At 41.0% G+C, this 12,906-nt stretch overlaps 1 protein-coding gene and 1 pseudogene across 1 annotated transcript; one reads left to right on the top strand and one right to left on the bottom strand.

Moving 5' to 3' along the window:
* Positions 1-322: 322 nt before the first annotated feature.
* LOC137709277 (cyclic nucleotide-gated ion channel 18-like) lies at positions 323-9,292 on the top strand (annotated as a pseudogene).
* Positions 9,293-9,970: 678 nt separating this feature from the next.
* Positions 9,971-12,446, bottom strand: LOC137709278 (putative serine/threonine-protein kinase PBL21). Its single transcript, XM_068448367.2, has 8 exons — positions 11,798-12,446; positions 11,664-11,702; positions 11,453-11,569; positions 11,236-11,352; positions 10,925-11,143; positions 10,721-10,836; positions 10,377-10,637; positions 9,971-10,283 (listed from the first exon to the last, which is right to left on the bottom strand). The coding sequence occupies exons 1-8, from the start codon at positions 12,444-12,446 to the stop codon at positions 10,044-10,046; spliced, it is 1,758 nt and encodes a 585-aa protein (XP_068304468.2). The 3' UTR covers positions 9,971-10,043.
* Positions 12,447-12,906: the final 460 nt, after the last annotated feature.

Genomic DNA, 12,906 nt, shown 5'->3' with positions numbered 1-12,906 from the left:
CTAATACAAACCCTAATTAATCCCAACATCGATATAAACTATAAATTTTGCCGCGAAAATCTCATTGCAAAGAGAAAGAGAGCAAACACAAACCCTAGCTTAAGCTATTTGAATTGAATTTGAAACAGTGGACGTAGATGTTAAAGCGAAGTCCACGCTTTTTCTCCCGGTTCCCGCGAAAATCTCAACAGTCCAAAAATAACGAAACCCTTTCTCCCCACTCTCTCTCACCTCCCATGCCATTGTACGGATTTCCTCCATCTCACTCTCTCTCTCTCTCTCTCTCTCTCTCTCTAAACACTCCAACAAATCACATCATCCATTGATCAACGTCATGAAAATTTGAATTTTGAAAATTCGTTCTCTTAGTTTTGCATTCAATTTCGATCTTCGTGTGCGTGTGGGCATGGAGATCAGTACCACGAGGTTCCACATGGAATCCGAGTTAACCCCGGAATCCACCATGGAAGATGAATAGGAAAATCGCCACGCCGGCCGCTAAATTCCGCCCCCGCTACACCAACCCTAACTTTGCCGTGCTGGACGAACAGCACCCGCTCGCAATCCTATGGAACCACCAAATTCTCGACCCCGACAGCGATCCTCGTCATCTGCATTTTGGCCCTCTTCATCGACCCTCTCTACTTTTACCTCCCTGGGTTGGGACACAGCTTGCTTGACCACCGACAACCAGCTCGCCGTCGTCGTCACCGTCTTCCGCACCATCACCGACCTCTTCTACCTCCTCCATATGATCATCAAGTTTCGTACCGCCTATGTCAATCCCAGTACTAGGGTTTTTGGCCGCGGTGACCTCGTCATGGACCCCCACCAGATTGCCATCCGCTGCTTGAAGTCCGACTTTGTTGTTGATCTTGCCGCCACGATTCTGGTCCCTCAAGCATGGCATTCAAACTGTGATTTGATTAAGTAATTTCTAACACGTTTATGTCCAGAATTGGATTGAATTGAATAACTCGTCAGAGTATTTTGAAGGAAGAAATGGACACAAGCTTCCCAATTTTGTATAAGTTGAAGTTGAGGATGAATTGGTCAAGAAGGAAATGGATAATTGGACAAAATATGGAAGTTGACTTCATTTCTTTACTTCGACATGCCTTCAATCTAGTGATTCATCTAATCTAATCGAATTCTAGCCAAATTTCGGATATTAGGGCTCGTTTAGGGGTGATTCTTGGGCCATAAGGTTTTCTCCATAAAATCACTTTAAACACATGAGGGTTGTTTCTCCATAAAATCAATTTAGTGATTTCTAAAATGATCTACGGAGAAGCACATGAGAGACGTGCTTAGTGATTCTGGCCTTCTTAGAGATGGGATTCACATGAGCGGTACTTCAACATACCCTCTCACTATCCTATCCAATCATAGTCACCAAACATGGGTGATTTTAATTTGCGATCTCCTTTGATTACTTGCAAGAATCATGTTTCCTGTTGATCGACAAATTAGTTTGGAATGATTCTCCAGAAAGAGTAGTAGAGTATTGCTTTTGAGGATTTTGTAAACGAATGTTTGCTTTGCTTAATTCGTTGCGCAACTTGTTATCTGGTTGGTGATTCCAGCAACGAGGAATTCGAGAGCTGATCATGCCAACAACACTCTGACTCTATTCGTTTTGACTCAGTACATTCCTCGGATCTTCCTCATCTTCCCCTTGAATCAGCGTATCATCAAGACAACTGGTGTCGTAGCAAAGACTGCATGGGCAGGAGCTGCGTACAATCTCCTCCTCTTCGTTCTAGCCGGCTATGTAAGCAAACAAGCAATGATCCATTAATTATTTACTCTGATAAACTCATCAAGTCAGCTAACTACTATTGTTAAGTTAATTGAACACTAATTCCCTTTGCTGCTATAGATTGTTGGAGCTATCTGGTATTTATCGTCCATAGGGCGACAGTTCTTATTGAAGTATCTATTATTATTGGTGGTAGGGTTTGTCTAGTTGTCATTGTTTAGTTGGTGATGGATAACAACTCATTGTCATCTTACTTTCGGCTAGGGTTAGCTGCTTGTTTGTTTACTTTAGGCTTATTTAAGAGCAATATTCCCTCATCATGTAAAGCTAGGTATTAGTTTAAGTTAGAGATAGTGGAGGTCAGGTCTTCACTCATGCTTGCTGAGCTGCCATCCCTGTCCGCACCATTCCTCCACTTTCTTTCTTGTATTCCTCTCCTATTTATGGTTGATCTTGTAAACTATTTTATACATGATATATACATAAAATTGTCCATATGGTATCAGAGCAGTGATTCCTCTTGGACCTGCTTCTGTGTTCTTCCGAAAAACCCACCAAATCCAAACCAGTTGAGCCATTATGGCCATACCAGCAGAAAAAACTTCAAAAAACGAAACCATGGATACCAATCCAATTCAACGTTTGAGCTCTGTGCTTCTAAACGAATTCAACTACCTGCCTTGGTCACGAGCTATTTCTCTCACTCTTGGAGGACGTGGAAAGCTCCCATTCATTCAAAAGGATGACATCATCCCCGAAATAACTGCACCGGATTATGCAGCATGGGTATCCCAAGATCAACTTATCATGTCTTGGCTGTTAAACTCTATGGAACCAAAGATGGCTGAGATTTTCAGCTACTCAGTATCATCTCACCAACTTTGGAATTCCGTACGAGACATGTATGGAGATCTAAACAATGTTGCGCGAGTCTTTCAGTTGAAGAAAGATCTTACGGAATTACAACAGGGAAATCTCTCTTTTGTTCAACATCTTGGCAACTTGAAGGCCAAATGGAATGAATTGGATCTCTACAGACCTCATACCACGGACACAACCATTCTTTTAAAGCGTGCTGAAGAAGACAAAGTGTTCCAGTTGCTTGCCAGCATTGGACCAGATTATGAAGACCTTAGAAGCCATCTCTTAATGACACCTGAACTTCCCACTTTACAGATGGTCTGCAACGTTATTCAACGTGAAGAAGTAAGAAAGAAGGTCATGAACGCAGACATGGTCGTTGGAGAATCAAATTTTAGGCCATCAGAAGCAAGAGCCTTCACCTTCTCCAGACCATACAAGGGAAAACGACCAGACTTAAAGTGTTCTCACTGTGTGAAGATAGGTCGTACAGGTATTGGACACATAAAAGAGAAGTGCTGGATTCTTTATCCTGAACTTAAACCTAAGTTCAATGACGATGGAAGAGCACCAAGAAACCAAATGAAGCCTGCCTACACTCCTAGAGGAAATCTTGTTTGCGACAATGTCTCCAATAATGTGATAAACTCTTCCTCTAGTCCCATTGCTCTCATAAATGAATTCGCTAACTTCTTGCAACAGAAACAAGGAGCAACAAATCATGAAACTCCTTCAGCCATGCTCGGCAAGTTTGCTGGCTTCCTCGAACAATCAAACTCAGTGTCACAAAATGACATGCCAGGTATTATTGCAACTATCTCCACTGCTTTGGATCTTAGTAGTAGTTGTGATATTTGGATAGTTGACTCAGGAGCTTCAGATCACATGACTAACGATGCATCTTTACTAAATGATTTTCAAAACTTTTCCACTCCTTCTTTTGTCTCCGTAGCTAATGGCACCAAAGTTCGTATAGTAGGCAGAGGGAAACTCAAAATCTTCTCGAGTCAAAAAGAATCCCTTGTCATGCATGTCCCTTCTTTTCCTTTCAAACTATTGTCAGTAGGAAAAATAACACATTTGCTAAATTGTCTTGCAATTTTTTCAACTCACTATGTGATTTTCCAGGACCAAGTTTCGAAGGAAACGATTGGTAAAGGGTTCTTCCTCAATGGACTGTACTATGTCAAATTCTCTTCAAGTTTCCCAAAAAGTTTCTACGTAAACTCAAGCACTGTAAACAAGGAGCAGCTGTGGCACATGAGATTAGCTCACCCTTCTTCACATGTTATGTCTTTTCTTTTTCCTAGTTTCTGTAAAGTGATTCCAGATTGTGAAGTTTGTCAAAAATCTAAGTTCACCAGGTTACCCTTTCCCCACTCTCTCTCTATAGCTACCAAAGCCTTTGAAATAGTCCATTCTGACATTTGGGGACCTGCCACCTTAGAGTCTTTTGATGGTTACAGATTTTACATATCGTTCATTGATGATTTCTCTAGAACTACTTTTGTGTATTTACTTAAATTCAAGCATGAAGCTTTCCAGTGTTTCAAAAATTTTCATAAATTAATTCAAAATCATTTTAACTCTAAAATTGGCATCTTAAGGTCTGATAATGGGTCTGAGTACACTTCCAAAATCATGACAACTTACTTAAGTGAGCATGGAATTTTGCAACAAACAAGTTGTGTAGGAACGCCACAACAAAATGGCATTTCAGAAAGAAAGAACCGAGATTTGCTTGAAAAAACACAATCACTAATGTTACAAGCAAAAGTTCCAAAGAAGTTCTGGTCTCAAGCTATACAAACCGCTGCATACATCATCAATCGCCTTCCTAGTAGAATCTTGAAGTTCAAATCTCCTTACCAAATTCTCAAGGGGAGAGAAATTGACATAAGTCATCTCCGTGTGTTTGGATGTGTATGCTATGTGCACATTCAAACTATTCACCGAGATAAACTTGATCCAAGGGCTATCAAATGTGCATTCGTAGGTTACTCAACTTCCCAAAAGGGATACAAATGCTACGACTCTAAGACCAGAAAGGTATGTGTATCCAGGGATGTGCGTTTTGATGAAACTCACTCCTTCTTTCAAATGCATGATGATGAACCTCAGGGGGAGCTCTCATATGAAGTGTTTCCTACCCCTCTCTTCCTTGATGATACAAGGCTGTCAACACCGCAAAATGAAGCTGTTGAGATAGAGCCAGCTCCTGAAAGTATGGAAGCAGATAATGAAGAAGTCATTCTCGAAATGAGAGAGCCTCAACTTGAACAACCTCCTCCTCCACAAAAGAATCCTTCTCGAAACAGACAACTTCCAGCCAGGCTTGATGATTTTGAAATCTACACGCCTAGACATCCTATTGGACAAATGGTTTTTCATAGCAAGAGCTCTCCATCTCATGCTGTCTTTGTGACCAAGTTATCCCAAAATTCTGAGCCTCGATCCTTCGAAGAGGCACAACAATCTCCTGTATGGAGGCAAGCCATGCTTGAAGAACTGAAGGCACTTGATGAAAATCAAACTTGGAGCATTGTTTCTCTGCCAAAAGGTCAACGTGTGGTTGGGGCAAGATGGATTTATAAGACCAAATTTCACTCAGATGGAAACATAGAGCGGCACAAGGCAAGGTTAGTTGCAAGGGGCTTCACACAAACCTTCGGAGTAGATTACAAAGAAACCTTTGCCCCTGTGGCAAAGATGAACACAGTTAGAGTGCTTCTTTCGGTGGCTATCAATTCAAACTGGTCTCTACATCAAATGGATGTAAAAAATGCCTTCCTACATGGAGAGTTAGAAGAAGAGGTATACATGCGACTACCACCTAGTCATGAACGAGAGAAGGAACAAGGAATAGCCTGCAAGCTTCACAAGGCTATTTACGGTCTCAAGCAATCTCCAAGGGCTTGGTACTCAAAACTTAGTTCTGTCCTTATGTCATCCGGCTTTAAACGAAGCAATGCAGATTCTTCAATGTTCACTAGGATTGGTACGCATGGAAGATTGGTGGTACTTGTTTATGTTGATGATCTTATTGTCACGGGAGATAATCCAGAAGAAATAACTGCTCTCAAAGCCACATTACATTCAACCTTCAAAATCAAAGATCTTGGCAGACTTCGATACTTTCTTGGAATCGAAATGGATCAATCTCCAACTAGTTTGTTTCTAAATCAACAAAAGTACGTTCTAGATCTTTTAGAAGAAGCAAATATGATGCATTGCAAGCCTGCCAAAACACCACTACCAACAAATTTCAAGGATGAAACCTCAGGCATCCAGCTTGAAAATGCATCGGAGTATCAAAGGTTGGTAGGAAAACTTATCTATTTGACTATAACCCGACCTGACATTGCTTATGCTGTTAGCTTTGTCAGCCAGTTCATGCATTCTCCCTCATCTCATCATTTGCAACTAGTTAAAAGGATCCTTCGATACTTGAAAAGCTCAATATCTACTGGGATTTTCATGCAAAACAACGGACACTTCACCATTGAAGGATACACAGACTCTGATTGGGCAGGCAATGTCCTTGATCGCAAATCCACAACTGGTTACTGCACTCTTGTTGGTGGTAACCTCGTTACGTGGAAGAGCAAAAAGCAATCTGTTGTAGCTCGGTCAAGCGCAGAAGCTGAGTACCGTGCAATGGCATCGACTGCATGCGAACTAATTTGGCTAAAGAGGTTGCTACGTGATCTTGAAATCATCTCCTCCAAACCAATTCTTCTTCACTGTGACAATCAAGCAGCAATGCATATTGCTGCCAACCCCGTCTTCCATGAACGCACAAAGCACATCGAGGTTGACTGTCATTTCGTTCGCAACCAAGTTCAGTCCAAGCTATTACAAACTGTATTTGTTCGTTCCAGTGATCAACTTGCCGATGTGTTCACCAAGCTTCTGCCTTCTGCACAACTTGATCGTCTTATCTTCAAGCTTGGATCCAGAAGAACTCTCGATCCAGCTTGAGGGGGAGTATTGAAGTATCTATTATTATTGGTGGTAGGGTTTGTCTAATTGTCATTGTTTAGTTGGTGATGGATAACAACTCATTGTCATCTTACTTTCGGCTAGGGTTAGCTGCTTGTTTGTTTACTTTAGGCTTATTTAAGAGCAATATTCCCTCATCATGTAAAGCTAGGTATTAGTTTAAGTTAGAGATAGTAGAGGTCAGGTCTTCACTCATGCTTGCTGAGCTGCCATCCCTGTCCGCACCATTCCTCCACTTTCTTTCTTGTATTCCTCTCCTATTTATGGTTGATCTTGTAAACTATTTTATACATGATATATACATAAAATTGTCCATAGTTCTCTTGCTGGAAATTGTATTGTAAAGAAGAGAACTCGAAAAAGATTGTTTCTTCCATCACAAGATTTCTGGATTGTAGTAGTATAGAACTACCAGAACGGAAGTACTGGATCAACGTCACTGAAGTTGTTAAAAATTGTGATGCAAATAATGAGAAAGCCAAATTTAAGTTGGGAATTTTTGGGGATGCTTTCAAGAGTGATGGTGCTACTACAAAGGACTTCTATCCAAAGTACCTGTATTGTTTATGGTGGGGTTTATGAAACTTAAGGTATCATTCTAATTAAATGTTTTAAGTCTGTAACTTCTATGTTACGCGAATCTTTGCCATCCATTTGCTTTCCTTGGAGGAATCTAAGCTGCATCTGTATTCACTTCTGACCTTGTTCGATTACTGAACCGCGTTTTTTGAAATTTGTTGGAAATAGTTTGACAGCCGATTATCTCAACCAGTGCTCTATAACTGGCCTTAGAAATAGAGATACAGATCATTAGCTTATATATCGAGTTCCATTGATCTTGTTGATCATGATTAATTGCTTTACGAACACGTAGATAGAGATGTGCACACATGCATGATGCATCTACATAACTATCCACAACGCACACGCATTTGTGATCTTTGGAGAAACCGTTTCTCTCTTTTCGGTTTCTTGTTAAGAAAGAATCGATGAAGGTCTCATTTCTAGTGTTACGGTTCTTTTTCTTCGTAGTTGATACGGGCAGACTTTGAAGATGAGCACGTAACTTTGGGAAATAATGTTCTCTATTTCACTCTGTCTCAGCGGTTTAAATCTGTTCTCACTATTGATTGGCAACGTGCAGCAGGTATTGTATGAGAGTTTTTTTTCACTACCATTACTATTTATGTAGTTATATACAGATCTTGTCAGGGTTGCAGTTATATAGTTTGAACGATTTTATTTCCGCTTTCTAGTATAACTTGTTTTGTAAGAATTTACATTGAATGCGAAGTCAAGTTCTTCGAATCTCCAACTTGTGACATTTTATACACTGTCAAAAGTGCACCAGAAAAGTTTTCATAAAAAATGTTTGCATATACTTATGCTGTTTAACTTGTCTTACTTACCTGCAATCAATGTCGATAAAATTCGAAGAATGGAGGATTAAGCCAAGAGATACAGAGGAGTGAATGAGGCATCGGCAGTTACCTGAGGATTTGTGTGAACGTGTTCCTAGATTTATGCAATACAAACGGTTTGCCACAAGAGGAGTTGATGAAGAATCACTATTGGGTTCATTGCCTTTAGATCTCTGCCATGAAATCCAGCGGCACTTGTGCCTTTCCCTTGTTCGGCGTGTAAGTCTCTACATGAAACCCTAACCCTATTCAGTGGATCGTATGCTGCAAAAGCAGTTGAATTTTCGCCAATGGAGGTATTTCTACTTTGATAAATCCGGTTCTGTTATTTTTCAGGTTCCTTTTTTCTCACAAATGGATGACCAGCTTCTCGATGCCATTTGCGAACGTCTTGTCTCAACCTTGAGTATTCAAGGCACATACATAGTTCAAGAGGGTGATCCAGTAAATGAGATGATGTTTATCATTCGAGGGAAACTTGAGAGCTCGACAACCAACGGAGGGAGGTCCGGGTTCTTTAACTCCATCGCTCTTGGACCTGGTGACTTCCGTGGCGAGGAACTGCTGACATGGGCCTTGATGCCAAGCTCTAGCCTCAATTTGCCTTCTTCCACCAGGACAGTGAGAGCCCTTACAGCAGTTGAAGCTTTTGCACTTCGAGCGGAGGACCTTAAATTCGTTGCTGGCCAATTCAAACGCCTTCACAGCAAGAAACTACAGCATGCCCTTAGGTACTATTCCCACCAATGGAGGACATGGGGTGGTTGCTTTATCCAAGCCGCTTGGAGAAGGTTTAGGAAACGAAAGATGGCAAGGGGCTTGGCTATGCAGGAGAGCTCCTACTATATGCAACATCCAGGCCAATAGGAAGATGGTTACTACTACTATGATGAAGAACAAGCAGGTGGAAATTTTGAGGGTGATGCGAGTGGTGAGAGATCAGGGGAGAATGCAAGCAATTCGGGCCAAGGCCAACATCTTGGGGCCACATTTCTCGCTTCCAAGTTTGCTGCAAATACAAAACGAGGAATTGCACAGAAAGCTCAGGCGGTTGAAGCAGCTTCTCCCAGTTTGGACATGCCTCGGTTGTCAAAGCCAGATGAACCTGATTTCTCTTTAGATTGAGACAACATACGGTTAGTTCAAGATGAATAATCAGGGAACAGGAAAACGAACTAACGAAAGAATAGTTAGGAACAAAATTTTTGTGACAATGATGTAAATTTATACTGCAGGTAGATTAGCAATAACCATCAGTTTTCTAGTTCTATAGTGTTAAATTATTCTCTCTTATATATCGGTATCATGACTTGTAACAGATGAATATATTAGCTACTGTTCTCCACGATTCTAGCCTTTGGTATTTGAATTTAGTAGCTAAGATTTCGTTTCCATCAAAAGCATGAAACAAGCATGCTGTGACACTCTTGCCTTGTGGCCATTCATTCGGAAATCCATCGAGGTTGTAATACATTATGCAGAAGGTGCAGGTTAACCACAATGGGATCCTTCATGCTCGAAAGTGCAAAGCATTTGGATTTTTACGAGCTCACAGGATGAGCGCGCACAAGAGGACTGGGAATTTACAACTTCAGTAACTATTTGCAGGTGGAGGATGCTGCCTGCTACTCCTGAAAGAAACCAGTAAGTTCGATCGTAATTTTCTTAGTACCTCTGAATTTCCATGTCCACATTGCACACTTGAGCATGGAACTACATGTATATCTGTAAGTTCTATGAATTTTTACTATTTCATAATTTCAAAATTTGTCATTTTAGTTTACCAACCCCTGCATTTAGAAAGCTGGTTTAAAAAACTCACAGCACACGTCTGCACGCGAATTTGATGCAGATTCACAAATGCATTTGTATTCTGTGTGTTACCAAACGGTATTGACGTATTGTTACAAAAGTAAAATTGGACTTTGAACACTAAAAATAGTACTCATAATTTAAATAGTTAATAGTTTCTGTTTCTGTTTTGTGGATTTAAACTTTCAATACGAGAAGCTGGCTTCTGGTGAGTCTTCAGGAGTAGAGGCCTTTGCCCGTGTTGATATGTCAAGCGCCTCTTGTAATCTCACAACAATTTGCTGCATTGACGGTCTTTGTTGTTTGAGTGCTGTGCATGACAATGCCAGCTGAAGCGTTAGATCAAATGCTTCTTCTGAGTATTCCCTGTCAAGTTTAGGATCAGCGAATTCATTGATGCTGCCACCTCGGTTGAGGACCTTTGCCTAGCAAGTAGAATGAACAAATTGAATCAATGCCGGAATATTTATCTAATCAATTTGAAGAAAGATTGTGGGAGGAAAGGGTTATGTTCTGACCTGTTTATTTAATGGCATTGGTGTGTTCAGATTCATGTTGATAACTTTCTTCCCCGATAGAATCTGCAGAAGTACGATTCCAAAGCTGTAGACATCTCCTGATGAATTTACGTGGTTGTTGATCCGATAGTCAGGGTCAACGTACCCGAAAGTTCCTCTCACTTCTGAACTGACATAGGTTTCTCCCAGCTCAATAATCTTGGAGAGTCCAAAGTCTGATAGCTTTGCTTCGAAATTCTCCCCAAGTAGAATGTTTGTTGGCTGCAATAGGAATAAAACATAATCTTAGAGAGTCCAAAATTTTCATTCATTTATGGTGACATTGTTCAGTTAGTACCACAGACCTTGATATCGCGATGGACAATGCAACCTTCTGGATACGTGTGGAGGAATGATAGACCTCGAGCGCTATCAATTGCAATCTCAAGCCTGTGGATCCAGGACAGGTTCCTATCTTTCCCTGTTGTTTAGTTACCACATACATTTATTAAATTACACAAAAACTGTAGTTTAAGGAGCTAAAACTTTTTGTCAAGGCAAAAGAATACCAAAAATCCATTCTGAGAGGTTGCCGTTGGGACAAAGCTCATAGACAAGGAAGCACTCGTCTTCATTTACACAATAACCTAGCAACATAACAAGGTTCGGGTGTCTGATGTGCGATAAGCTCATAACTTCTCTGGCAAATGTCTCCACATTTCCGTCATTGATAATGTGCTTAACCGCTACACGCTGATTGTTTGATAGTATGCCCTTATACACCTTTCCTTTTATATTATGAACAAAATATAAAATTATATATAATCAGAATATAGAATATCTAAATTCTTGTTGCTTCATCTTGTATTTAGATTCTCACCAGCAGTTCCTTCGCCGATGAAATTTGTTGGGTTTAGATTGTCTGTAGCAGAATACACTTCCTTGATAGGAATTTTTGGACAGCCTGATTCCTTGAAAATCACATCCTTAAACGCTGCTGTTTACGTACAAATCAGGCTTAATTAGTATGCACCATATGCTAATTGCAGCTTAAATTTGGTGTTGCTGTATCTGTGAATGAATATTGGTAGGCATACCGTCTTTTTTGGGGGGTGGCGGAGTTGATTTGGTACGTTTCTTTGACAAAATGCAGGCGGCTAGTACTACAAAAACAAAGACACCCACGACTCCTCCTCCGATCATAATCCATAAACCTAGTTCCATCAAAGTGTCGTAATTGTTAATGAAAGAACCGGATTTTCAGTTTTGAAAGTGCAAATATTGATTCAGTGATGGAAGAAGCCTTACCTTTACTGAGTTTCCTATGACCCTTTGGTGGTTGATTATCTGCCAAGGAGAAAAACATCATTTACAAACAAATTTTAGTGAATCAATACGCGCACGCGCACACGCATCGTGAGAAGTTTCATCAGGCTACATACACTTGAAGCCTTCTTGTGATCCAAGGCAACTATAAACTGCACTAAGATGTGCTTTATCTTCAAGTTTTATGCTTGTATACGACACCAGCACCGCGAACCTGCAAACGTTAGTTTCAACCTCGAAAGATTCTGCATCCGTGGATGACGAATGCCATGGTCCTATGTCTTGCCAACTATTCGCACAAGAACCGCACAGCTGCCCATCTTTTCCATCAGAAAGCCGGAATCCACAGTTCCCCTCTAAGCTTTTCAACTTGTCTCCCAATCTATTTGTAACGTCAGCAACAGTGAAGTCAGAGCAGCCACCGGCGCCACTTGTCAGCTTCTCAATCCCACAGTCCAAAACATCCTTCTGCAGATTCTTCAAGGAAGCCAAGCAAACCCCCTGCTCGGCAGAGTTGAGGTATATCAGTCCTATTTGATTCGCATGCTGCCCCAACGCGTAAAGGTAGACATTGAACGCCGATGTGCAGCAGTCTTTGCGGAGAAACCCTCCCCAATTTCCTGCTTCGCAAGTTGAATTTGGAGACGGCGATGATCCCAAATCAAAATGAAGGCTGCAGTTGGACACAGAAGGCTGAGCAGCTGCAAAGCCGGCGGTGGTGATCAGGATGACAATTGTGGTATAAGAAAAAACTTCCTTCGCCATTTTCAAACGAGAGAGAAACGATGAGAGAGAGAGAGAGAGAGAGAGAGATGAGACTTAATGTGAAGACAGTTGAAAGGGTTTGGATGTATCGCTCATATGAATCAAAAGGAGGAATATTCGGAACTTGTGCTGCCGGCCTAAATCCAATGCAAGCAAAGCTGAATCGAACTTGAGATATTTGGCGGGTAGTTTAACGATCGAAAACGTCGCTGTTTGATTCATTCTATGTTTTTGGCTCTCTCTGTGTTGATGAAGTCTTCTGAAGCGTACAAGGCAGACGGAAACTGACGGCCGTTGTGACAGTGATAGTTACTGGTTGTGAAAAAAAAAATGCTTCTCTTTGAACGCAAGGGAAAAAGCCTTTTTTGCACACCCTGTCAACGTGATTAGCTGCTTATGGTTGGATTTTAAGTCCATCTTTCTCAAATCTAAAGTTTTCTCCTCGTCTATGGGGAACAGC

Source organism: Pyrus communis, chromosome 17, assembly GCF_041283825.1.
Source record: "Pyrus communis isolate YQ-2024b chromosome 17, ASM4128382v1, whole genome shotgun sequence".
NCBI classification, from domain to species: domain Eukaryota; kingdom Viridiplantae; phylum Streptophyta; class Magnoliopsida; order Rosales; family Rosaceae; genus Pyrus; species Pyrus communis.
The sequence above is the reverse complement of the archived record's forward strand: the minus strand, read 5'-3'. Positions and strand labels throughout refer to the sequence as shown.